At 48.3% G+C, this 27,946-nt stretch overlaps 1 protein-coding gene across 2 annotated transcripts in view; it reads right to left on the bottom strand.

Annotated features, from left to right (window-relative positions):
- Window positions 1-27,946, bottom strand: part of SNX19 (sorting nexin 19) — a 54,088-nt gene that overhangs the window by 7,787 nt on the left and 18,355 nt on the right. Inside the window, exons 8-9 of one of the 2 annotated variants that reach the window (XM_084803643.1) lie at window positions 23,876-24,005; window positions 19,056-19,160 (exon numbers count right to left, since the gene is read on the bottom strand). In XM_084803643.1, coding sequence (XP_084659769.1) covers window positions 19,133-19,160; window positions 23,876-24,005 — 158 coding nt within the window. In that variant the 3' untranslated portion in view covers window positions 19,056-19,132. Of the gene's footprint in view, window positions 1-19,055; window positions 19,161-23,875; window positions 24,006-27,946 lie in introns of those variants that run through there. The other variant, XM_084803642.1, reaches the window with a different exon arrangement.

The raw sequence follows: 27,946 nt of genomic DNA, 5'->3' as shown, positions 1-27,946 counted from the left end.
GGCTCTTGCTGTATGTTCTTCCTGTCCATATTTACCAAACAAGATAAAGGTTTGAATGTGGAATGGGAAATGCAGCAGTGCTTCTAGGCCATGACTCCATCATTCTATGAAATCTGTTACAAGTTTAGGGCGCAATCCTATGGAGGTAGGTGGCTACCTCTGAACTCGGAGGCGACGCCTATCCAATACAGTGCGGAAGAAGCACGGAGGGGATTGTTCCCTCCACACTTCTCCTGCCCTGCATTTGCGACTAGACAGCTGATCTTGGCTGTCTAGCTGTGGGAAGGCGGAGCGGGGGAGGAGTCTGCTGGACGACACATAGGATGTGTCGAACCGGCATTTCCGCCTTCCCTGCCCCAGAACACCCCCTGGAATGCCCCATTTTGGCCGCTCTAAACTCCTCTTCTGAGAGTGGAGTATGGGGCTGTTCCGTCCTGCCTGTGAGGCAGTGTGGAAGTGGGGGAAGGTCGGTTCCTGGAAACACACATATCCTATGGCCATCTAGCCGCAATAGGAGTGCTCTCTTACATATTTTTGGAAAACCATACGAAAGCCACCAAGGGCAAAATGGTATGCATGTTTAGACAGGAAAAAAAGTCCTACAACATCCAGCATTCCCCAGCCTGCCATGTTGGCTGGGGAATGCTGGGAGTTATGGGACTTTTTTTCTGTCTAAACATGAAAAAGGATTGTGCCCTAAAATGGCTTTTAGTGATCTTGCAGGACATACATAATTATAACGGGATCTTTCTCATCTTTCCATTTGACCGGTTTTAAAACTGATGTTGCATGTTAATTGAGTAACCATGTTGCTACGTGATGGCTGTTTATGGATTTAACTTCTTAATTCGTGATTTTTTAAAGATTCCTAGAGTTCTTCCTGCTTATTTAACTTATATGCAGAGTACATCATGAGAAACACTGGGTTGGATGAATCACAGGTCGGAATTAAGATTGCCGGGAGAATTATCAACAACCTCAGATACGCAGATGATACCACCCTAATGGCAGAAAGTGAAGAGGATCTAAAGAGCCTCTTGTTGAGGGTGAAAGAGGAGAGTGCAAAAGCTGGTTTGAAACGCAACATTAAAAAAACAAAGATCATGGCATCTGGCCCCACCACTTCCTGGCATATGGAAGGGGAAGAAATGGAAGCAGTGACAGATTTTATTTTTTTGGGCTCCAAGATCACCGCAGACGGTGACTGTAGCCATGAAATTAAAAGACGCTTGCTCCTTGGGAGGAAAGCTATGGCAAACCTAGGCAGCATAGTCAGAAGCAGAGACATCACCTTGCCGACAAAGGTCCGTCTAATCAAAGCTATGGTTTTCCCAGTAGTAACGTATGGCTGTGAGAGCTGGACTATAAGGAAGGCTGAGCGCCGAAGAATTGATGCTTTCGAACTGTGGTGCTGGAGAAGACTCTTACGAGTCCCCTGGACTGCAAGGAGGTCAAATCAGTCAATCCTAAAGGAAATCAACCCTGAGTGCTCATTGGAAGGACAGATACTGAAGCTGAAGCTCAAATATTTTGGCCACCTAATGCGAAGACAAAAACTCCCTGGAAAAGACCCTGATGCTGGGAAAGACTGAGGGCAAAAGGAGAAGGGGATGGCAGAGGATGAGATGGCTAGATAGCATCACTGATGCAATGAATATGGACTTGAGCACACTCCGGGAGAGAGTGCAGGACAGGAAGGCCTGGCATGCTATGGTCCGTGGGGTCACGAAGAGTCGGACACGACTGAATGACTGAACAACAACAAGAGCTTCTTCAATGAGGCAAGATATGCTTCCAATACACCCAATGCCAGCCCACGGAATTCAATCCAAATGTTTTGTGGAATGCTTTGTGAAGCCATGGAGGGGTGGACCTGACTAGGAAGGCTCTTGTTCAAATCCTAGTCAACCACACAGCTGCTGGATAGCTTTGACTTTTCATCTATAAAAGTAGGAATAATAAGGGCTGACCTCACAGGACTGTAGTGAGATAACTACTGCAGAGCACTCTGCACATCAAAAATGCAAAAGATCTTGTCACTGATTCACTTTAGAGTGGGGATGTACGAACCCCCCAATGTCCGGTCCGGTGGGCAGGTCTGCCTTGGCCATTTGGGGCCCCGCGGATTCCTCCGGAGCCCTGCTGCATCTGCTGGAGTTGGTGAAGTGGCTCTCCAGCTTTCTAAAAATGTGATGTGCTAATGGTGCCTGCCATTAGCCTATTGCAGGAACATGACAGATGTAAATGGCATATTTTATGCTATTTGTGGCCGTAAAGCACTTACTTCTACCTAAATTGCAGCTGTTTATGGCTGTATTTAGGTAAAAGTGCTTTACAGCTGCAAATGGCCTACAGTATGCTATTTATGGCTGTAACGTTCCTGCGATAAGCTAACGGCAGTCGCCTTGAGCGTATTGCATTTTGTAGAAAGCTGGACAGCCGCCCCGCAGGAACTCTTCCATATGCAGAGGTGAGTGCAGCCAGTCCGCTACGGACTCCGGAGGTCAGATTCTTTGGAATCTAGCCTCATTTGAGCCCGTAGCGGGTTTCTCCAGCATCCCTACTTTAGAGCAAAGCCACCCAGAGCAGGAGATCGTGGCTGATGGGTTAGTGCCTCTTCTTCATCCTGCCAAATGGATTGCCAGCAAATCCTGTTACTATGGCCCGAAATGAAAGTGTGTGTGTGTGTGTGGGGGGGGGGGTGTTGAAGGGGGCTGCCCTTCACAATTGGCACATAAACTTTTGAAGAAATTTCCATAAGGAGACTCAGAATGCCTTTTAAAACTGTTGATGCTTTTCTTTCCTTTAGGAGATAAAAGACTGCAATGAATATTTGCTATGCATTAGATAAACCTTGTTTTAACTGTGTTTTCTTTTAGGTTTAAGTACTTGTTTTATTTGCTTTGAGAAAGAGTACAATGCAAAATGTGCACATGCTGGATATGTAATGTAATAAACATGTTTTATCTTGCACCCATGGACTAGTTCCCTCACTCCTTTTTGTGCTGTTGCTACAGAAAGGACCCCCCTCAACCAACTTCTCTCACTTCTGGGCTGGCCAATGGAGGGGCCAACTGGTACCCTTGGGTTGGAGGTGGCAGTTTTGGCTTTGGTGCTGCCAATCCCCTACAGAAATGATTGAACGACAAATACTGAAAAGTAAGAAGATCGTCCTCTTGAGTGTCCTTCAGATGTGGGGCTACTAGGCTACCTGAGGTAAAGGCCTCCCTCCACTAACATTTCATAAATGAACTCTGTTTTCCCCCCTGTGGCAAACAGACACACCTCTGGCCACTGCATGCCATAGACCTGCCAATGTGAGTAACGCAGTCTGACTGGAACACCGCTCAGCTGGAAGGAGGGCAGCCAGGCAGCTGTTCTCATACTTAGTGGCGAAAATCCCTCCTTGCCCAGAACCAAGTTATAGCTTCTGTAATAAAGGAAGAAAGGATCTGGCTGCGACAGCTGATGGGTTACATGTGGCATTGCACAGGAGCCGCCCACTCAAAGAAGCTAAGCCACTGATGTCCTTGGCTCGGGGCCATTGGAAGATCCAACTGAAGCCCTCCAGGTGAAGTTCAAATTTCAAGAAGGATCATTTCCTTCCACCTTCCTCTGATCCCAGGAAAAGCTGATGCTCAGAGGAAGAAAAAACAGTGCAATCCTATGCAGGTTTACTCAGAATCAAACCCCATTCTGGTCAAACTGTAGCTTGAGCATTACACCCCAAATGGGATTGCCAACAAGGGCCAAACCGTGGTTTGTATGAATCGCTCAAACCAAAGTTTGCCAGTTTGGCCTTAGCAGCAAACTATGGTTTGATTGAACAAGGAAACAGGGCATTACGCTGAGCACAAGAAGGGAGGAGGACAGTGCTCCAATTATGGGAGAAAAGTTAGGGGAGGGGGCCTTAATAAAACCCACAAGCCCCATCCTGATTCTTCTCAGTTGTAGTCAGGTCATGCTTCCATCTAAACTGACAGTAATAAAAAATAAAAACAGTAATAAATAAAAGGTAAGATAAAGGGACCAGGCACCCTCTGCCCACCCCACCTCAATGATTTGAGCACTGAGAGAGGAAAAGAGGGGAAGGAGAGTGAAAACGCATGCTCAGCCTTACCCAACCTGGCACAACTCCAAATGTGTTGGACTGCAACTCCCATAATTCCCAGCCAGCATAGCCATTGGCTGGGAATTATGGGGGCTGCAGGCCAAGACATCTGGAGGGTACCAGGTTTAGAAAGACTGACGTAGCTTGTTTACAGTCCTCCAAACCACATTTTGGCAGATTAGTAATGTGAGGCAGGATTGCAGTCTGCATTGCCACTGACCACAAGGAGTTACCTGAAACAAGGACAGGCAGGGACAGAGTCCAACCTTGGCAGCTGGATGGCTCTGGCAAGACAACTGACTCACCTGCCCCAGGCATCTGTTCTCAGCAGCCACAGGGCCAATGGGAGCAGGTGCCTTGAGAGAGTCCAGTTATGGTCCAGCTGCATGGGCAGGTTCCCAGGCAGATGGCTCAGAGATGCCACGGGCAGCATTTCAGACCCATGGCATTTATAAGAAGGGTGCAAGGATCCTGGACGCTGCCCAAGTCTTTCCTTTTCGCCAGCTCCTTTGGCACTAAAGCGGTAGAAGCTGTGCTCAGAACTGCAGAGGGGCCTCAATTTTCAGCTGGATCCACACCAGCCTTTTCAATTTGAGAAAGTAAGAAAGGCTGTGCTGGATCAGAACAAAGGCTGATGTACCCCAGCATTTCATTCCCACTGTGGCCAACCAGATGCCAGAGGAAGCCCACAAGCAGGTCCTGAGTGCCTTCTCCAGTGCCTGGTATTCAGAGGCATACTGTATTGCCTCTGATACTGGAGGTAATACATAACCATCATGACCTTATTCCTCTAAGCAGAGGGGGGAGAAAGGCAATCCAGCAGTTCTTGCGTGCATACAGAAAGGCGTTTGGGCTGGGGCTGCTCTCCAAGGCATGGCTGCTCATGCACCACTTCGGGAGATCATCAGTTCACTCTCTCCATGCCATTCACATGGGTATAAGTCACTATCAGATCCTCTTCAATTGGGGACAGGTTGGCTTTAGATGGAAGAGCTCTCTCCTGAATAACCTGCTAGTGGGCTTGCGAGAGGTACCTGGCTGTCCTCTGCATGAAGCAGGATACTGGACTAAATGGACCTATGGACTGATCCAGCAGGGCTCTTATGTCTGACTGTTGAAAGAGTTGTGGCTCTAGTGTGGCTAAAAGACTCAGCTAAGAACCACAAAGTCCCTGATTTGAATGTCACCTCTGTCATGGCCTTACTGTGCAGGCTTAGGCAACTCCCTCTCAGCCTCAAGCCATCCCCAGCTGCAATATAGGTACACAACATTGACCTACCTTGCAGGGTTGTTGTCAGGATCCACACATATTATCTCGTAAAGCATTTGGCACGGTGCTATATAAATGCTAAAAATTATTACATAAATGCCAAGTGTGGTCTATGAAATGTGCTTTCAGGTGTTTTGACCTGTATTTTTGTTGCTTAATTGTCTTAAACCAGCCTTCTCCAAGGTGTTGGACTACAACTCCCATTCATTCCCAAACAGCATGGGTACAATGGCTGGAGATTATTGGTGTTGTAGTCCAACACTTCTCGAGAACACCAGGTTGGAGAAGGCTTTAGAATTTCTTGGTTAGTTTTACAATTTGAATTAATTGTAAACAATCTTGAGTGCCGGAAGAGATGGGACACACACACATATTTTAAATAAAGACGTTTCCCTTTTCACTCAACTTACTTCAGAGCAAACAGCCACAGGATTGCAGAGTTAGTGTGGAGGAACTGATTCTTCTCTCATTTTGGTGCGAACAGCTTCCTTTTCCTGTTCTCATTCGACAACTACCAGTGGGCCAGCAAATCTGCCTTCCCCAGTGCAGAGTCCCTGGGTAGAGAGCTAATTAAACTGGCCACACAGCTTGATTTAAAAAATGCACACACACACCAGAAGACCCCCGCTCCCACCTGTCCCCTCCCCTTCAAAACAATCTGAGACTCAGCAAGGAGTTGCGGGTGTGAAATCTGGCTATGTGGAGAAGAAGCTATGGCAATTTAATGGTTGTCGTGGTGACTGGGAGCCCCATTGTCCACAGTGACTTTACCTCAGTGGGGAGCGACCTCCATCACAGCAAGGCCAAAGGACGGATTACAGAGGTGCTGGGAATGAACAGCTGCAAGGGAAAGACCTTGAATAGAGTGGGCTTGGGGGGAGAATTTGGGGCAGTGGGATGCAATGCGATAACTTACTCCCCTCTCCCACCGACCCAGGGCAGCAGATACTGTGAGCCTTCTGGGTATCGCTTCGCTAACAGAACAAAATATCCCAATATTGGCACAATGGTGTGAACCTCTTGGGCGGAAGAGATGGGCAACCAGGAATGACCAAGAGGTCTGATGAACCATACATCAGTCCAGCAGTATCCCCAACTGGTGTTCTCGAGAAGTGTTGGACTACAACACCAATAATCTCCAGCCATTGTACCCATGCTGTTGGGGAATGAATGGGAGTTGTAGTCCAACACCTTGGGGAAGGCTGGTTTAAGACAATTAAGCAAGAGGGGAGACGGCTAGAACGCAAGTGGAGGAAAACTCGTGCTGAGTCTGACCAAACACAGGTAAGAGCCCACTATCGAGCCTACTCTGTGGCGGTGAGGGTGGCAAAGAGACAGTTCTTTTCCACCAGCATTGCATCTTCTCAGTGTTGTCCAGCGGAGCTTTTCCGAGTGGTTCGCGGCCTGTTACATTCTGGGCCAGGGAGAGAGACGGTGGAACCCTCGGTAGCACGCTGTGACGAGTTTGCACGGCACTTTGAGGATAAAGTCGCTCACATTCGTCATGAATTGGACACCACCATTAATGCAGTTCCATTGGTTGAGGCGTTCAGAGCACTGTCTGGTCCAGTTTTATTGGATGAGTTTCAGTTACTGAGGCCTGAGGATGCGGACAAGGTGCTTGGCCAAGTCCGATCGACCACTTGTGTGCTTGACACTTGCCCTTCATGGCTTATTAAATCAAACAAGGAGGGGTTGTCCAGCTGGGTCCAGGAGGTTGTAAATTCCTCCTTGAGAGAGGGAGTGGTGCCTGCCGCTTTAAAAGAGGCAGTAATTAGACCACTCCTGAAAAAGCCTAACCTGGACCCAGAGGATGTTAACAATTATAGGCCAGTGGCCAACATCCCCTTCCTGGGCAAGGTGCTTGAGCGGGTGGTTGTAGGACAGCTCCAGGCACTGTTGAATGAAACGGATTATCTAGATCCATTTCAATCGGGCTTCAGGCCTGGTTTTGGAACGGAAACTGCCTTGGTCGCCCTGTGGGATGACCTCTGCCGGGAGAGGGACAGGGGGAGTGCGACCCTGTTGATTCTCCTGGACCTCTCAGCGGCTTTCGATACCATCGACCATGGTATCCTTCTGGATAGGTTGTCTGGGTTGGGAGTAGGAGGCACTGCACTACAGTGGTTCCGCTCCTACTTGGATGGCCGATTCCAGAAGGTGGTGCTGGGGGATTACTGCTCTGTGCCATGGCAATTGTGCCATGGGGTTCCACAGGGCTCTATTTTATCCCCCATGCTGTTTAACATCTACATGAAACCGCTGGGGGAGGTTATCCGGAGGTGTGGGCTGAGGTGCCATCAATATGCAGATGACACCCAGCTCTACCTCTCTTTTACATCAAAACCAGGTGAGGCAGTGACTGTTCTGAATCAGTGCCTGGGCACGGTAATGGACTGGATGAGGGCTAATAAACTGAAACTCAATCCAGACAAGACAGAGGTACTGTTAGTGGGTGGTTCGTCTGCCCGGCTAGGTGATATTCAACCTGTTCTGGAGCGGGTTGCACTCCCCCTAAAGGATCTGGTTCGTAGTTTGGGGGTGCTCTTGGATCCAGAACTGTCACTTGAGGCACAGGTGAACTCAGTGGCACGGAGCACTTTTTATCAGCTTAGGCTGGTATACCAACTACGCCCTTATCTGGACAGAGATAGCCTAGCTACAGTTATCCATGCTCTGACAACTTCTCGTCTGGATTACTGCAATGCATTATATGTGGGGCTGCCTTTGAAAACGGTCCAGAAACTTCAGCTGGTTCAAAATAGGGCAGCAAGATTGTTAACAGGGACTGGCCTGCGAGCTCATATTACGCCAGTACTTTTCCACCTGCACTGGCTGCCAGTCCATTTCCGGGCCCGATTCAAAGTGCTGGTGTTAACATTCAAAGCCCTTAACGGCTTGGGGCCAGGTTACCTGAAAGATCGCCTCCTCCCATATGTGCCTGCCCGGACCTTAAGATCATCATCAGCGGCCCTTCCCCGTGAGCCCCTGCCAAAGGAAGTGAGGCGGGTGGCTACTAGGAGGAGGGCTTTTTCTGCTGTGGCACCCCGGCTCTGGAATGAGCTCCCTAGTGAGGTTCGCCTGGTGCCTACATTGTATTCCTTTCGGCGCCAGGTGAAGACCTTTTTATTTTCCCAGGCATTTTAGCTTTCTAAATTTTTATCTTTGCTGTTTTAAATCTGTATTTTAAACTTCTGCACTGCTGCTAAGTTTTATTGTGGTTGTATTGTTATATTGTGGTTTTAATGTTCTGTATATTTTAAATTGTTTTATTGTGTGTTGTTTGGATTTAATTTTTGTGAACCGCCCAGAGAGCTTCGGCTATTGGGCGGTATAGAAATGAAATAAATAAATAAATAAACAAACAAACAAACAAACAAACAAACTGGTCTCAATGTGTACGGGGAAGAGGCAACAGCATCACACCAGGTGGGTGTGGCTTCCTCCTAGAAGTGGACAAGGCTGCATCAGCGGACACAGGTGATGACTTTCTACTACATGGATAGGCGCTGAGGTACAAAGTGTGGAGAATCAGAGCCAAGGTGCCCAACAGCGGAAAGAGGACCATCGATCGAATGGCATTGCCTCTTTGATTTAGCCTGTGGGGGCACAGGGGATAAATCAGCCTTCTCCAACCTGGCAGCCTCTAGACATTTTGGACTTCAACACCCATCGGCTGCTGCCAGCATGGCCAATGGTTAGGAATGCTGGGAGTTGTAGACTGACACATCTGGAGGGCACTAAATTGGGGAAGGCTGGTTTAAACTCTCACCTCACAGCCAGCAGGTTGAACTCGCACTACAGCAGGGGTAGCCAAGCTAGCACCCTCCAGATGTTTTGGACTGCAACTCCCACAATTCCTGACCATTGGCTGGTGCTGACAGGAGTAGTAGTCCAAAACCTCTGAAGGGCACCAGATTGCCTACCCCTGAACTACAGGCTCAACTCCTAAGGATGAGATGGTCTCTCCCTATGCCCCAAGACAAAGCACTTTCTTTGGGGCAGGTCGTAGCTCAACAGCAGAGGACGACATCATCATCATCATCATTATTATTATTATTAATACATTTCTATACCGCCCCATAGCCTCCACTCTCTGGGCAGTTTACAGAAGTTAAAACATTAAATATAATATAAAAACTTTGAAAGCGATTTACATAAAAGCACACAGAGAATATATACAAACAACATATAACTAAAAACAACTTTGAAGAAATGTGGAAGGCCCCAAGAACAAGCCTTGGCATCTCTAGTTTAGAAAGGAGGACCTCCGCCTGCACCTTTGGAGAGCTGCTACCAGCCAGAGGATCCAATAATAGGCTAGATGGATCAAAGTGGCAGCGGGGAACCGGCATATGAATTTCATATAGCCTGTGGCCTGCTCTGGTATCCCTCCCTGGGCATCCTGACCCCCCTCCCCCCCCACCAGATTCTTTGGAAGTGCAGATCCAGCTGGATTGATGCTTTCAAAAGGCATCCCTGCAAGCAACTCTGGCAGCTACTGGTTAGGAAGAGGGCAGAGTTGGTGGGTCCCTGCTTTCCTATGAGGAAATGTGAAAAGCACGTAGTGTTTCTCTAGTGCAGGAAAGAGGTAAGAGACTACCAAATTCTGAATGGTATAGGGGGGGTCGGAGGGATTGTTCTCCCTCTCTCATGGTACTAGGATTCGGGGACGAACTAGACATGATGCATGATGCATGAATAGGATCTCCTGCAGGGTTTTAATGCACTGATAGCGGCTACAGGGGAGTGCCAGTCCAGATCAAGATTGCAGTGCTAGGTGCGGGACAAAACTCCACCTCCCTACAACTCTCCTCTAGTGGATTAAAGATACACACATAGAAAGGTGCAGTTCTGCTGGAGAAAATGTAGAGAGAAAAAAGGAGGTGCGCAGGGGGAGGGTCGATTTGGCTTTGCCCACCATCGGATGCAGCTTCCGGTTGGCTTTTCCTGTGCATTACCAACCCTTCATAGGAAAAAGAATTCCTCAGCCCATGTCCAAAGCTCTGTCTCTGTATTAGGCAGCTCCATGCGACTTATGCCCAATAACTTGAGCAGAAAGCACCATCTGCAAGGTGCGGTATTCCTACACCCACACTCCACACACATGTCAAACTACAGGTAGACCAACACGACATAGGCTTGGTTTATGCCAGCGGTCTCACAAGGCAGGATAAGTATAAATCCAACAGCTACGTTACTAAGGTGCAGTATGGAATGGTAGAAGGAAAATGTGTATGGGACAAGACTATGGGGAGGGGGATGAAAAAAAAGAGGTGGGGGGATAATTGCAGTCCCAACTCCCCTGTCTGAGCCCATGGCCTGCCATCATCCCAAAATCCTGTTTTCCCCCCTCTCCTCGGAGAATTCCAATACTGTGCTATTTTGCATTTGGACGGAACATCTGTCCTAGCATCAATGGCAGACTCAAATGAATGGTTCTTAACTTACTGCCAATTTTCTGCAGAACGTGTGCCCAGAATCTAACAAAATTGCCCTAGAAAACTAGAACGTAACAATGCACAACTGTCCCTAGTGATGCACTTAATTATTAGAAGCAAGTAGATTGGACTGATTTATTGGGCTACATAAGTTTGCGTGGCTTGGATCAATCCATATAACCTTTCCCACCTGCAGGGAGCATTTTGGCTTTCCAAGTCTTGGCACTTTAGGTTTTGACTTAAAGATAGCAAGTGTCTCTGGGCTAAGGAACCATCATTTTCTGCTAGTCGACTTCATGTTTCTGCATTAGATATCACTTTTTTTTCCTTTTCATGTTTGCCTTGGAAGGTTTCAAAATGGGAACGAACTTTCCTAATCCTATGAGCTATACAGCACACATTTTTTTAATACAAAGAGGGCTGAGGGAGGGAGAGTGCGTCCTTGAACTGAGGTTCCTTGCAGCCAGGCTCTGGTGTCTCATCTCCTGTGCCATCAGCTTCCTGTTTCCACTGTGCTCTCATAGTGCCATCTAGGCTAAAGTACCACCTTATCCAAGCACCAGTCAGCTGATTTCAAGGGCCAATCCCTAGCCACGAGGCCCTATAAAGCTCCAGCCTCTGGCCACTTGCTCTTCAGTCTGAGCAACCGGCCCTTTGTATGAGGACACTGCCTAGGCTCTTGCTCCCTGTCCGTGGTTGCTGTTGTGAAACTTGACCTCTCCATGTTTGGGACCATGTATCTGCTTCTGGCCCAATTTGATTGAGAGCCAGCTCTACCCCCTGCCACAGTTCAGTCCCAGACCCCAACTCCCTGGAGGCTGACAGTATGTCACCAGAGTAATAAAAATGCAGAACACTGACAAACAAGAATCCCACACAGATCCAAGAACATAAGGGCCATGCTGGATGAAACCAAGGACCCATCCAGACAAGCATTCTTTCACAGTGGCCAAACAGATGCCCACGGGAAACTCACAAGCAGGACACAAGAGCAACAGCACCCTCCTGCCCATGTTCTCCAGCAACTGGTGTACATAGGTGTACTGCCTCTGATACTGGAGGGGGCATATAACCATCAGGACTAGTAGCCATTGATAGCCGTATCCTCCATGAACTTGTCCAATCCCCTTTTAAAGCCATCCAAAGATCTTATGCTTATATGCACTTTCTCCCCAAAGCTGTTTTCATAACTTAAGAATTGCCTGATGAGAGCAGACCAAGGTCTGTCTCGTACAGTCTTCCCAGCCTGGTGCCCTCCAGATGTGTTTAACTGCAACTTTCAGCATCCCTCAGCCAGCCCTGCTGACTGGAGGATACTGGGAGTTGTAGTCCAATGCATCCAGAGGGCACCAGGCTGGGAAGGTGGCTCTAATCCAGCATTCTGGTTCCCAGAAAACTTAGTCCGTGTTCCCATCAACTGACATTCAGAGTTATCAGTGAAGAACTGCAACAGTACATTGCAGTGTGGGCTGCTCCTGTTCAGGGTTCCAGCCATTCACCCACGTTTTTCCCCACATTTTTTTCCAAGTTGCCCATCCCTGCTCTAGAGCTTCCACTAAGACAGACAAATCATCCATGAATTTGCCTAATCTACGCACACATCCAAAAATGTCTCCTACTATTAAGTCAGAGGCAGCCATTTAAACGTTGGAAAGAATTCCCACCTTCTGGGACACTGAAAAACTCTGCAGGCACCATCCTAAGAACTCTTGAGACCGTGCAGTTTTTCTAGGATTCAGAGGGAGGGGGGTGAAAATGGCCCCTGAAGATCTTTGGGTCAAGCTTGCCGGTGCAGGAGCTGCAGTAAGCAGCAACAGCCGCAAAGCATTGCTCCGCGAGAATAGCCCAGTGGGAATGACGCTATACCATGACGTTGTTGACCAGCGGGGGCACTCATCTTTTCTTTCCTTTTTTAAAACCAAGAACACCACTACGAATGATGATACCTTACGGTGCAGTCTTTCCCACTGGGCCTTTCTGCAGGCAAACAAGAACGCTAATGGACTGCTGCTTACTGCAGTTATGCTGCTGCCTGAAGTGGTAGCAAAGCTGCTTAAAAAAAAAGTTGAAAGGAAGATGAACTACATCTCTCCGCTGCACCGCTTACCTACTAGAATTTCCCCCCTCCCCACCCACAAGGTCCTTGAAAAAGTCTGCCACTTTTGGGGAAGACAAATAGCCCTCCAAGTTTTATTGGGGTGTGTGTGTATTTTTGGCTTAGCCTTAATCCTAAGGTCGTTGACCATTAGGTGATTTCCTGGGAGCACGCAGCTATAGTGCTTTGATGCAGAGCTATAGTGCTTTGATGTTGAGAGGAGAGCACCATTGGTTTTACTTTCTACATTACAAACAGGTGAGAAGTTGTGCTGCAGTGAGAGCCTGAGATATTGGCCTGGTTTACACAATTGCCACAGCCCACTGTTCTTCATTTAAGCCACGGTGGGTTGTGGCACATGCCCGTGGCCACTGTGAACATTCAGGCCGTGGCAGGCGGGCACCAAGGCTTATTGCGATGTCCGAACCTGCCAAGGGTGGATTGTTGCCGTGGTTAACACCCCCCACCCCCGTTCCTATTTCTTTTGAAAACGTGAATGACCTTAGGACACGCTGAGCTGGAAAGCTGTTGTATTATAGCAAAGCCTTTGGGTGCATTGGAAGGCGAGTGGGAGCCATTTGTTCTTTCCTGAAGTTGGCAGTGGAACGTGCTGGCAGCCTGTTTCGCAGGCTTAAGTTGTGCCCCAGTTCTGATGTCGGACATGCATCAGTGGTACACCGCTTGATCTGAACTACAGCTGAAGGAAGAAAGCAACATAACCAAGGCTCGCAGTGCCCTCTTGTGCTTACAAATGAGAATTCCAGTGCAGTGAAAACCGATACGGGACGGATGGGGTCAAAACTACTGCTGTTGGGTTTGTTTGTTTTTGACCACATGGCTGCCTGAATCCACATGAACCCAAGTGTTTCAGTGTCTAAAATGACAAGCGTCGGAGCTGAAAACCTGCCTGGACGTTATACCTGCTGGATGTCCCTTCCTATTCATTCCCAAGGTGCAAAAGCTGGTGGATTTCAGCATGCGCTTCAGCAACACTACCTTGACGCACTTTTCTTGCCTCTGGGTTAGCAAGTAGGGAGTGCTGAGGCTGTGGTATTCCTCAGAGGGCTGGCTTTGGGTCAGGGGGCTCTCGCTGCCAATTCCTTCTAGACACAAACACAACGGTAGTGAACATCCAATTAGGCAGAACTTGCTCGACCACATGAAGATGAAAAGTAGATACTTCTGATCTGCATGAAGACCATGTGTGTACAGCGATGTATCAAACTGGTGGCAGATAAAACGAACTGCCATTGGGCGCGCTAAAGAACACTAAGGAACTACAGGAATCTTTAACTCCAAAATGCTGGGTTTTCCCAACTGCTTGATAAGACTTTAAAAAGAAAAGGAAAAAGAAAAGGAAAAACATTCAGCGTATTACAAATCTGCATATTTTTCTGCACCATATGATTGCTTTCAGAGTTTCAAACCCAACTGAATTCAACGACTGGCAGTTCTCGCAAACAGAAGATGAGGCTGTACCACTTCAGGCTGCAGGTGGGGCTCACATGGTTTGAAAGCTCCTTTATGTACAAGTGAAAATAATATCATCATCGTCGTTGCTGTCACCACCACCAACCATGCACCTAGCAAACGAACAGGCTAGAAGCCTTTTCCTTGACATATTAGTTCTTTCTGTACAGGGAGGTTTTTTTGGGGCGGTGTCGCAGGAGCATTTGAACGTTGTTCACTGCAACCTGAAAAACAGTTTACTAACTTTATCTGCTGTTTGTGATAACCAAACTATTACCATGAATGTTTTTTTTTTTGGGGGGGGGAGGTAGAGTGGGGGCAAATTTCTGTCAGCTGAGTGCTGATTTCTACCAGGGTAATTAAGAAAGAGAAGGGTTTCACATTGGCCGTGGAGGGGGAAGTGTCTGTAACATGCAGGCCTGTTCTAGACTGTCAAAGTGCCACAATTACAAAGAGAGGCATGCGTGGGCAGGCACAAAGGCTAGTCAAAGCATTTCTAAGCCAGTGGCTTTTGCAGCATTCTCCCTGCAAGGCTGCATACCAATTCTATGTCACGCCAAAGGGTCAGGGAGAGGGAATCTGAAAGGAAGACTGACTCGGTGGCAGGGCCAGAGGAGGCTTGCCTCGCCACCAGCCAAGCTGAGGATGTTTCTCGTTTATTTTAACTCCTTCTTTGGAACCTGACACCGACCCTGCTGGGTGCGTGTACCCGCATTTCCCTTGAAGACACAGATGCTCTTCCGAGCCCCCATCCCAGAGGCCGCTCCGCTTGAGCCCTGCTCAGGTTTCCAAGCGCAGACAGGCCAGGATGTGACGAGACGTGCTCTCTTTATCTTTGGATTAACAGTTTGCATAGAGCGTGGAACTCAAATGACACTCAGGAAGGAGGCCAGGGAGGTGGACTTAGAAGAAGGCTGCAGAAACAGTCGAGTCTTCCCCAGCCTGGGCTATGGGACTGCAACTCCCACTGTCCCCCAGCCAGCATGGCTAGTAACAAGATCAAAAGGAACAGGGGGCTTCGCTTTGGAAAGGAGGCATTCCCAAAAGGAGCAGCCAGGCAGGCCACATTAGGCCCCGGGCCGGAGGGTCCCCGTAGCTGCCCTAGAGCAACACCACATGGCAAGAGACGGCTGGTGGCGGCAGGCAGGCGAATCCATCTTCATTGATCTTCTCCTTGAGAAGACAAGCCTCTAAGGAATGCATCATACGTGGGGCTGCCTTTGAAAACGGTCCAGAAACTTTAGCTGATCCAAAATAGGGCAGCGAGACTTAACGGGTTCTGGCCAATGTGATCATATTACGCCATCTGCACTGGCTGCCAGTCCATGTCCGGGCCCAATGCAAAGTGCTGGTATTAACATTCAAAGCCCCAAAAGGCTTGGGATCAGATTACCTGAAGGATCGTCTCCTCCCATATGTACCTGCCCGGACCCTAAGATCATCCTCAGCAGTCCTTCTTCAGGAGTTCCTTTCAAAGGAAGTGAGGCAGGTAGTTACCAAGAAGAGGGCCTTTTCTGCTGTGGCACCCTGATTGTGGAATGAGCTTCCCAGAGAGGCTCACCTGGCACTTACATTGTGCTCTTTCCGGTGCCAGGTGAAGACCTTCTTATTTTCCCAGGCATTTCAGTATTTTAGTTTTGTTTTAAATCTATTACTGTATTTTAAATCTCTGCATTGCTACTAGGTTTTATTTTGGTTTTACTTTTATACCGTAGTTTTAAACTTTTAAATTTTATATTGTATTTTATGCTGCATTTTGTGGGTGTAACTGTTGCGAACCACCCAGAGAGCTTTGGCTATTGGGTGGTACGGACATGTCATAAATAAACAAACAAACCCTGATGCCCCCCAGACACCATTCAAAAGCCACTGGTCTACACCCATTGCCAGCGACTAATTTGGAAAAGTCGCGTGCACTGATCAAGGTCAGGAAGAGCACTGCCTCTGCCCACTCTCTCTTCCCCATAGGAGCCCGGAGAGGGACCGCAGATGAGTGGAACAGCACATGCTTTGCATGCAGAAGTCCCAGGTTCAATCCCCAGCAACTCCAGTTAAAGGGACCTGTGCCTGCGACCCAAGAGCCACTGCCAGACTAGCCAATAATTGCCTAGATAGACAAATACTCTCATCTGGTGGAAGGCAGCATCCTGTGAGCCAAGAGACAGGCATTCCGTCCCTTCCTCTCTGCTGTGAACCAACCACAAAGGCTTCGGCAGACCTTTCCCCTTTATTATATACCAGCTTTCGCCATGCTGTTGCCCTCCAGGTGTTTTGGACTTCAACACCCATCAGCCCCAGCTAGCATAGCCAATGAGCAGGAATGCTGGGAGTTGTTGGTCCAAAACATCTGGAGGGCACCAGGTTGGGAACGGGCTGATTTGCACGCTTATTCCAGCTGCTGAAGCTGGCATACACATGCAGAGTAAACCTGCGATCCTGCCTGGGTTTACTCAGAAGTAAGCCTCACTGGATTCAACAGGGCTTGCTCCCAGGTAGGTGCGCCCAGGAATGCTGCCCAAAGGCCTAGTTCTCACAAGCAAAATGGGGTGGCACAGTCCTGAGGTGGTTGAATGGATTGTAGTGCTCCAAACTGCAGGTCAAGGAATCGTAATTTTCATGTTCCCTTACATAACCCCCATCCCTGCAAGGAGAAAACTAGCACCACAGGGAGCAGGCATACAGATACTGAGACAGAACGTAAGGTTTGGTCTGGACATGCTGCAGAATGAACATCAGTAAGCGCTCTTAGAAGGAAGCATGGAATAAACCCCCAAACTGCTGGTCGGCTATCCTTCATCTACATGATTGCCACTTTGACTAGGGAGAGAAGAAGTTGCCTGACACCAATTCAGCCTATTTGATCATCAAGTTGCAGACTCTGGCCTCATCCATTGGCTAGAGAACCAAGGGCCACTGGGGGGCTGCACCTCCTGCCTCCCAGGATGAACATCATTGCATTCCACATTTCTCTAAGGGTCCCTGGGCAACATGTGTCCCCAGAGATGTTCTCAGAAAGTAAAGCTGGCAGGCTTTGCTTTGAAGTGCTCCCACCATTTGAAAAGATAAGGAAGCAAGCAAGCAAGCAAGCAATGGACCCCATCGCCTCTGGCTAGTAAAGGAGGAGGTTTGGGGATGGCAGTGGGACAACTGGAGAAAGAGCCGGGAGTGACCCAGCACAGCAGGTCACTCCCAGAAAATGCACAGGTGGACTGCGGTGAGCAACAGGAGGGTTTAGGAAGGTCCAACAGAGGGCAGAGAAAACAGAGAAGGGGGCTCTGTGCATGTGTTTTGGATGGTGTGTGTGTGTGTGAGGGGGGGTGATCCTGAATGAGAGAGAACTGTGGGTTCACAGTGCCTTGTATCCAGGTTCTTGGGTGAGTTACTCATCTTTTAGCATCACCTGTTTCTATGAAATTGGTGTTTTGACTGGCACACCCACAATGGCTGCCATTTTGCCAAAGGGCTTCCTCATGGCAGCCATTTTGCGTCGGCATCCATGACACTCTCGGAATTCCAAATGTGCCGACTGGCCCAGGAAGATTGGAAACTCCCTCCGCTAACTGGCAACAGGGTCTCAGGCAGAGAGAAGCTCTTCCCATCATCTGCTAGCTGATCCTTTTAACTGAAGATGTCAGGGATTGAACCTGGGGAGTTCTGCAGGGAAAGCATGTGCCCTACCTCTGAGTTATGGCCCCTTTCTCCGAAACACCATAATCATAAATGATACCATGAGCAGATTCTCCAAAAATGGATTAATACCTTTCCCATAGCCAGCCTGGAATTTTATTCTTCCAGGAAGTCTATTTTTAAGTCACTAGTTCTCAAGAGCAGTCGCCTCACAGGACCGCAAGGGAATCTTGCCAAGGGATGAGGCTGTCTTTCCCTTGACAAGCCAAGCCCACGTTCTCAACTCCTAACCCTATCTCCAGCCTTCAAACAGCTCTGCCACTCAGGTGTCGTATTTCTCACAGACGTACGCATTTCCCGCCATGCTCCCTCCTTCCAAATCACGCCTTGTCTATATCTGTTGGGTTTCTTGGCTGTTCCTCACATCTGCCTTAAGAGCCGGCATTCTGTGGATCCGGTTTTGTTCACATTAGGTCTACCCTCAAACCGGACCCTGATTTGACCAATGCCAGAGTTCTAGAACATTCTTTTTTTCTCTTGGTGTTCACACCTTCCCAGTGTATGCTGGATTAACGTCATCCCTCCTTCTGACACAGTGGCGTTTGCTGCCAAAGAGGACAGTTTGAGGGCAGGGCCCAGAGAGGCAGGGCTGACACCTTGCGCTCTAGCTGCCAGGCCTGTATTTTTATCCCTCCGCTGACTCACAGGCACAAAGAAAGAGATCAGCATGGCGGGGATGCTCACTGCTCTCTCACCTGATGGTGCCAAAAGCCACGAATAACCAGGGCATGCTTTGTCCCTCCTTTGAAAACAGACCTAAAGGGTCCTGAATTTCCTCCCCCTACAGGATTAGTCCTCTCACCGATGCCAACAGACCATTCCATGAAATGATGGTGGAGGGGGATGAATTCTAATCTACATGCAGACACACAGACGTTCCTGACATTTCATCACATTTGCAGTCTGACCCAGAAGCTGAACCCAGGGTGAAGCGATGCAGAGGCAGGGGTGGAGCTATGCAAATGAAGGGGGCATGGCTATGGAGAAGAGGGGCTGTGGCTTGATTCTTAATAGCTGAGATCACCAGCAGGCTTATCCACTTGTCCTAATGGTGTCCCCTAATACACCCATGGCTGCCGTCGACTCCTATAGTGAAAAAACATTAAGGGGTACAGTGAGGGCTGCCACAGACGGGCAGTGCAAAGTATATATCTCCCCCTCCCCGCCTCCCCCCTGGAGTCCTTTGGTGATATGCAAGGCCCGCCTTCACACACACACACACCGCTTGTCAAAAAGACAAGCCCTTTGCTAGCAGTAACAGTAAAACGCCGGGATTGGACCAAAGAGGATTGTTTACAGACTGGGCAATGAGACCACCCAAGTTGCAATCTTTTCTTGGCTTCAGATGATCTCATCTCTTGGCTGACTGACCCCCCCCCCCCCCCGCACACCCTATCTCCATTAGCCACCAAAAAAGGATCGCTCCACGTTACATAATTGGTCAGGACTGCCTCTTCAGATGGGGCGTCGTACTCCTTCCTTCCTTAGCAATACCTTTTTCGGTCATCTACTTTTTCTCTCCTGGCCGTTGCCACAGAAGCCATCACAGGGAGAGATTTAGAACAGACACCCTCTGCAAATTTCTCTTCCCAGTCATGGAAAGAAGGATTAAAAGTGGAGATGTTGCCCACAGGGCAATGTTTAGGGGGGAGGATGCCCTTGTCTGACAGCAGCAGAAAGTACAAGACAGGTGCTGCGGTTTGCAGGTGCAGAGGCTATGGCCAAAGGCTTCTTCTTTTTTTTAAAAAAAAATAAGAATACTGTGGTTCAAAAGGTAGTGGATGGTTTGAAAGCTGCTTGGAGTACCTGCGAGGAGCTGTTTCAACCCTCTATCCTGCCCCAAGCACAATGCCAACCTCCCAACCCCACTCTTCCTGCCTAAGCCCTATCTAACATTTCTATAAAATCTACTTGCCCGCATTACACAAAACTCTTTAAATTAGAAGCCTGAAAGCAGTGTTTGCTTTTTTTAAATTTAATTATTGCACAGCACCCAGCACTGGAAGCACTTTACAGCTAATAACAATAACTAATTATAATAACTTAATATTATTGCTAAAGCATTACCAAGAAGAACCCAGGATGGAGCTAAATAGAAAAGAGCAGGCGATTCTCAGCAACTGGAGTTATTGGGAGGCAGGGAGATATGATCTGACCGTAATGGTGCCCTTCAGCACACCTCTTTAATATATCCCATATAAACACAGGAAACTGCCTTATACTGAGTCAGAACACTGGTCTATCTAGCCCAGTACTCTCAGCACTGACTGGCAGCAGCTCTCCAGGATTTCCGGCAGGAGTTCTGCCAGCTCTACCTGGAGATGCTGGGGATTGAACCTGGGACCTTCGGCATGCAAAAAAAATGCCCTACCACTGAACCACGGCCCCTCCCTCGAACAGCTGACATTCACTCCTGTGGGGGAAAAGAGGTCATGCTATTAGGGCCAAACCAGATGTTTTAGTGGCACAACCTATGCAATACAGTACAGGCCCATGAGCTGGGGTGGAGGGAAGTATGAAATTACTTTGCAACGAAGAAAATTAGAGTTGATCCAAATGCTTCTACTATTCATACGCAACCAAATGGGGTGGGGGATTGGTAATTTTTCAGGAAGGGGAAATGTTTTTGGTGGAGGGGGGATGATGAATGGCTGTGGTGCTCCCATGGCCACCACCTGCCATTTTCCTTCCCAGAATGCCCTTTGGGAGGATGCTACTGTCATCTTGCAGTGTCCTTCCAAGAAGCATTACAGGAGGAACACTGCAGTTGCCACTGTGGAACAGGCAGTGATGGCAGCAAAAATGACTTCTTTCTAATAAATGACTTCTTCTCGTGCAGCTTGGAGGCTTCCTCTTTTGTTGTTTTGCAGGACCCTTGATTAGCCTCAAGAACGGTTGATGTTCCTGCCAATGTAGTGCTTAACCATAGTTAAGGTCAGAGGGAAGAATTTGCTCCAGGGAGAGAAGGGAGCAGGCGACCTGGCCCCCGTCTGCCATTGTCCAGAGAGACCCCCCCGCTGCATTAAATCTGCACTAGCTCCCTGCAATTTCCCCCAACTGCAGTCTGTAGTAGCAGAGTCCAGACACAGTTTTAATATACGTGGCCTTCTGTTTACATAGACTGGTTCTTAAGAGCAATCCGTATCAGTCAGGATTGAATGACGCACACAGACGTCCATTTCTTGGATCATAGAATCATAGAATACTAGGGTTGGAAGGGGCCTATAAGACCATCGAGTCCAATCCCCTGCTCAATGCAGGAGTCCAAGTCAGTGCAGGAATCCAAGTCAGATCTGGTCACTGTAAGGCCAGAATGACGCATTCTGTGGCAGAGCTGGTTGTGAGAACCCAGGCCTCTAGCGAAGTGCTGCGACTTGGCTGAGCGAGGGGCTCCAATTACAACATAGAAACTATACGTGGGATCGGGCTGTTTAACCCTTTCATATCACTTCCCCCCTACCCTACCCGTGACAACCTTCACCCCCCACACACCAGTTGAGGTCCCAAACACAACTTTGTCACATTGCGGGGGGGGGGGGATCAGCTAATTGGAGGATGTTACAGGTAAAAAGCAGTGGTGGTAGTGGTGGAAGCACCCCCACCTGCTGACCAGATCTGACTTGGATTCCTGCACTGATCCCCCCTCACCCCGCCATTGTGCAGCTGTTCAGCAGAGAACTGGGTGAGCTGCTGAACATGGTGTTCTTCTCGAATACACAGCCCTGCACGGGACATTTTTGAAGCTCAGCCCCAATGGGAGTCCAAGTTAAGGCAGGCATTTAACATGTGACTCCTTTTCCCTTAACAAAAAATACCAAGTTCACATGACCAGCACCTCAGGCTTATCAGGGCCTGGCATATTAGCAGGCAATGACATTCCACTGCAAGGCCTCGTGCCTCTAAGCATCCCTCTCAAGGGTATCGACTTCCAGCTTGATCAGTCCAGTTTTTAAAAAGCCTGTTTAGGAGGTGCGGCTCATTCTTCCTGACCCGATTTTCTTTAAAAAGAAAAACGGCATTCCAGCACCTGTCAGCATCCCCTCAACCTCAACGCTTTTTTGGCAACCTTTGACTCGGGTAGCTCAAATAAGCCAGAACGCTAACATGCTGTCCCTCGTACCCCAGACGGCTGGCCTTTGGGGCTGTCTGCAGGTTTTGGGTCTTAGAACACCAGAAAAGATTCAATAACACCAGAAAAGATTTGATAACACCAGAAAAGATTTGATAACCAGGGTCTTTCTTGAGGCTTGCAAGGCTTAACTGGTAGATTAATAAATTAAAGCTTTAGCTGACTAATGTGGCAAGAGCGCATTTTCATTGGAGGTGCTGGAAAGAACCACAGTTGCTTATATTTTTCAGAGGGCACTTTTGCTTCTGGTGCATTGCTTTAGTTGGGAGCAAAACAAAATTGGAAATGCACCGAGATCCTCTTCTGAAGCCCTCCTGAGGTGAGGCAGGTCCAAATGGGGGTAGGGGGGAAAGCTCTCTCTCTGTTGTGACACTCCATTTAGTGTCACAACAGAGGAAGGTTTGCTTGGCACCTACACCAATATCTTTTTCAGCACCAAACAAAGACCTTTTTATCATCCCAGGCTTTCAAAATATGAGTTTTTAAAAAAATAAAAAATCATTTTTAATTGCTGATTTTATTATGCTACTCTGTAGGTGAAGCATGTTTGGTGACTACACGAGACAGGGCCTTCTTGGTGGCTGCTCCCAGGCTCTGGGGCTCTGTGCTAAGGGTAGCTCACCGAGCCCCATCTCTGAGGACCTTCCATCAACAGGTAAAGAGGTTTTTATTCAGACAGGCCTTTGGTCTAATAAGCTGTGTGGTGATGGCCACTGTAAACATGCCCCGACTGGCTTAACTGGTTGCTTTGATTGGTTTCACCAATGTGTTTGCCTCTTAAGTTTTTCATTGCTATTTTACACTGTATTTTACTGCTGTTCTCTGCCTTGAGCAGGATTTAATAAATCAATTAAATGTCATTGTGGGTTATTTAATCATCTTGTTGTTTTACTGTGCAAACTATCCTGGAAATTACAAACTCAAGTGTAACATTTATAAAGTAACCAAGCAGGACAGTAACCAGGATCTGTAGGTTCCATTGCCGGGTTAACACTAAGTGTTTGTTCTCATCAAGCCATACCCTATTCCAGCCTTCTCCAAGCTGGTGCCCTCCAGATGTTTTGGACTTCAACTTCCATCAGCCCCAGCCACTACAGTCAATGGTTGGGAAACTTGTAGTCCAAAACATCTGGAGGGCACCAGCTTGGAGAAGGCTGCCATATACAATCCCTTTGGGACCTGGATTAACAGCAAGCTGACCAAGTACATTTAGCTTTCCTAACGGCAAAGCCTACTAAGGACTCAATGAACTAGAGGTGGGCGAATGAGTGACATTCAAACCCACCAGGCGTCTCCAAACATTGTCTTGCCACTCATCTCATGACAGATTCCCATTCATGCTTGCTGCTCGCTCTGTGCAAACAGGGAACTTGTGCAAATCGAGCTGCAATCAAACGGCAGATTTGCGCAAGTTTCCCCAACTTTAACTTTTGTCCAGAGACTAAAGTGGGTCTGATTTAGTCTACAGATGAAATTTGCGCAAATCGAACTGGGAATCGGGAGTGAGAAGAGCGTGAGCGCATGTCTGACAATTTGCAGATATTTTTGGCGGAGCATCAAATGGGGCAAGCGTATGCTTTGTGAGCAAAGCCAACATTCTCATACATCCCTAGAATGAGCTCTCTGGATCCGAGATCTGAGGCTCTTCGTCCTCTGCCTAGCACAGCCTTACCTTTGGATCAGGGTCCCAAACAGCAAGTGCAGAACCTTCTGCATATTTTCCGTGCACAGCCAGCTCCAATGATCAACCATGATCAAACGGAGAAGGTCCAGAGCAACGTCAGCCAGCAATGTCTCCGATCCTGTCAAGTCAAGGTAGAACGTAAGGAAAACTCTTTTATACCAGGTTAGACTATTTGTACAGCCAGCTATCATCCTTCCTCTAAAGAAAATGTGGCTTGGCATGCGGCCTCTTCTGGGCCAGATTAGCAAGAGGGCTGCCATAGTGGAGGTTTTTTGGCTTGTTCTGATAGCCAGAAAGAATACAAGTCAGCCAGAGTGGGATGGCTGATGAGCCATACTTGGCTCTACAGTAGCCACAGAACTTGCTCACCCCAAAGTCCACCGGGTGGATACATTGCAGCTACACAAGCAGACTCTGCCTGTTTAGAGAGAAACCTTTTCATCTGGGGTGACCAAAGCAGGTAATACTCCTGGACAGTGGAGGCTGGTGGCTCCTATTTCAGTGGGGTTGTAAATCCGTTCTGGGTTTCAGTCACAACTCTAAGGGAGCTATCCAAGGTGCTGAACCCATTTTGGGGCTCAGCACTGTGGATAGATCCTTTAGAATTCTGACTGGTTCTAACTGAAGCCCAGAGCAGATTCTCTGCCCCACTGAAATAGGGGGCACCGGCCTCCACTGCTCCTGGGTGAATACTCCATGCAACAGAGAGGTTTGGATTCAATGCGCTTTGGGTAGTCACTGTGCTGCCAGAAGTGTGCAGACATGTGTTGCGCTGGCCGGCATGGAAAGGATGGAGCACGCATATACATGCGCTGCAAGGCACGTGTGTAGAGAAAGGGAAACAGAAATGAAGGGTGGCATAAGTTAGGTGGGTTGGAAACGTAATGCCTCGAAACGGATGAGGTGTGGGAGCTTCAGGAACTGGGTTCCTGAAAGACCAGGCAAGGAAGACAAATATTTGACAGTTGGTGTAGCGTAGAGGCTAAAAGGCTCAGCTATGGTTTTGGAAGTCCCCATCCGAGCCTTGACGTTGCCATGAATTGGCTCCTCCCCCTGCCAACTGGGGAATAACAGTACTGATTTACCTTACAGGGTTGTTGTAAGGATTACAGTGAGATAATGCATACAAAGTGCATTATCTTATAAGAATATAAGAAGAGCCATCCTGGAACAGACTGAAGGTCCATCTAGCCCAGCACGCTGTTCACACAGTGGCCAACCAGCTGCCCATGGGAAACCCACAAGCAGACACGAGTGCAGCAGCACCCTCCTGCCCATGTTCCCCAGCAACTTGTTACATAAGCACACTGCCTCTGATACTGGACGTAGCATATAGCGTCAGGACTAGTAGCCATTGATAGCCTTCTCCTCCAGGAATTCATCTAACCCCCTTTTGAAGCCATCCGAATTGGTGGCCATCACTGTGTCTTGTGGTAGCAAATTCCATGGGTTAACTATGCACTTTGGACACTTAAATTAAAAACGGTAAGTATTATAATTACCTACACAATGGCATTGCCTACTCAATGAATTTGTGTTTAAGTGTCATAGCTTTCCCCAAAGAGCCTTGGGAATCATCGTTTGAGATCCCTAAACAACCCCTCCTCCCTCATAAAACTACAGTTCCCGGTGTTCCTTGGGGAGAGGTAAGGACAACTCAACGATTTTAAGTCAGTGCGATAACTACGCCCTTAGTTCACTATTGCTACCTCTTCCTGTTCCTCGCCTACCACACAGACGACGGTTCTTTTAATTCACGTCTCTGCTGCCACCTTATGGTGCTGTCTGGACTTAGCAGTGGAGGCCGTCAGCCACCGAGCAAACATCTCCTTGCAAGGCCTCTGCTATTTGCCACATCAAAGGGAGTTCAGGAGAGGAAGGAACACAGGAAGCTGCCTTACACCAAGTTCAGACATTGGTCCATCGAGCTCAGGCTGGATGACGTCGATTGGCAGCGGCTCTCCAGAGTTTCAGGCAGGGCTCTTTTCCAGCCCTGCCCAGAGATAACGGATCCTTGGACCTTTTGCATGCAAAGCATGTGTTCTACCACTGAGTTATGGCCCTTCCCCTAAAAGTAAAGCAAGATTCCAGTCCTCATGGCTCTGAATTAAAGTTCTGAATTAAATGGGAGCAGTACAAGCTGCCTTATACGCAGTCAGACCCTTGGTCCAACTAGCTCAGGATTGTCCACATTGACTGGCAGAGGATCTCCAGGGTTTCTGGCCGGAAGCTTTCCCAGTCCTTGCTGGGGACTGAATCTGGGATCTTTAGTATGCCAAGGAGGTGCTCTGCCATGATGCTACAGCCCCGACCCACAGAGGAATACAAACACATAATGTACTAATTCATATAACGTTCAATTCTCCCTCTCCTTGCATAGCCAAAATGATGCCATCCACGCATAAGAGGTTTGCAGATGCACCCAAAACTCTTTAGGAAATAAAGACACCCTAACGTGCAGATGGGTGGGGGAGAACCCCCCAAACAGCCCAAGGGGACCAAGCATGCTCAGTGGGCACAGAATGCTGAGGAATGGGATATAACTGCTGTGGAATGGGATAGCGTATCCTGGAAGAAAGCCCGGCTGAGTGGCTGGAACAGTCAACAGGCGCACCCCATTCCGCAACAGCTCCCACCTACATCACCGAATGCCAGAGGCTGGGAAGAACAGCAGGGGAAGGTCACTGAGTCCATGCCCCCCTGCTTGTGAGCTGCAAGGTCCCCCAGAAGAACAACAACTCCTCCTCCTCCTCCAGAATAAATCCTTCTGTTGGACACTAAGGCGAAAGAAGCAGAAGGAGAACTCACAAGAACCTGCATGCCCATCTCCTCCTGGGATCCCCGCTCTTCCAGGTCTAAGCCTGGCATGTGAAGACTGGAGCATGTAACTCTGATCTTATTTCAGCTTCACTGCTGCCTCTTTGTTTCTGGGCTCGATCCGAAGTGCCAATATGTAAAGCCCTAGACAGCTTGGGAGGCAGCTCCCTTCGAAACCACCTGCTGCCATATGAACCTGCCTGGCCTTTGAGACTGACCTCAGAGGTCCTGCTGTCTGTTCTGTGAATACATGAGATCGGGGGGGTGGGGATAAGAGGCACGGCCTTCGTAGTGGTGGCACTGTGATTGTGGAACTCCCTTAGGGTGCAGATATGCCCCTCTTTTGACGGTTGGCAAACACTTGACTTAGGCTAGCTTTTAATCAGTAACCAGCTGCGTTTGTGAAGTTCCCAAAAGTTTTAGCACTGCTGCCTCTTGATGTTTTATTACTGATGCCTTACTGTTGTTGTGTTTATTACTGATGCCTTACTGTTGTTGTGTTTTGGAATGGTATTATTTAATTGTTGTATTTTTTGTACTTTTTTTTTTTAACCGTAAGCTGCTGGTTATTATAGGATGAATATAAAAACAACCACCTAAAAGAATGCTATGTTCTGAAAAGCACTGAAGATTGACCAAACCTGCAAAAACTTTCACCTACCAACCACATGTAGCGCACCCACCACACACTGTGGCCTCTCAGTTGCTCAACCACCCCATTTTTGTAATCCCAGGAAACAATCTCTCTCTCTCTCTCTCTCTCTCACACACACACACACACACACACAACCCTAAACAAGGCCAGAAACGTATCATACACAGCTGGTATGCAGAGTTAAGCTCGAAAGATCACAAGTTGTACAGACCTGCTGCACTTGACCAATATTTCTGGGAACCCATAAACCCATGCTAGCCACCCGGGATGATGGGATGTGAGGCCCAACACAATCTGGAGGTCACCAGTAAATGAAGCTGGAGGAGTTATTGTGAGTAATGATAATAGGCCTCCTTGAATAAGGCAGCTGCCTACACTGTCTCCCAGAATGCACCGAGGCAGAGAACAAATTCAGTTTTACCTCTGGATAAGCTTCGCTCTTGTGTGGATGTTTAGAGTAAGCAGCGAGGGAAAGGGTCAAATGCTCGTAAACAGAAGGTTAGGCCTCACGAGGACAAACATCCAACCAGGAACCATCCCAGTTAAATGGATTGCTGTGGCTCAGCCTCAGTTACTCCCCTGACTCT

Source organism: Heloderma suspectum, chromosome 6 (assembly GCF_057233095.1).
Source record: "Heloderma suspectum isolate Gila_16-S chromosome 6, 16-S_ref, whole genome shotgun sequence".
NCBI lineage: Eukaryota > Metazoa > Chordata > Lepidosauria > Squamata > Helodermatidae > Heloderma > Heloderma suspectum.
Note: the sequence above shows the minus strand (reverse complement) of the source record. Positions and strands in the feature narration are given on the sequence as shown.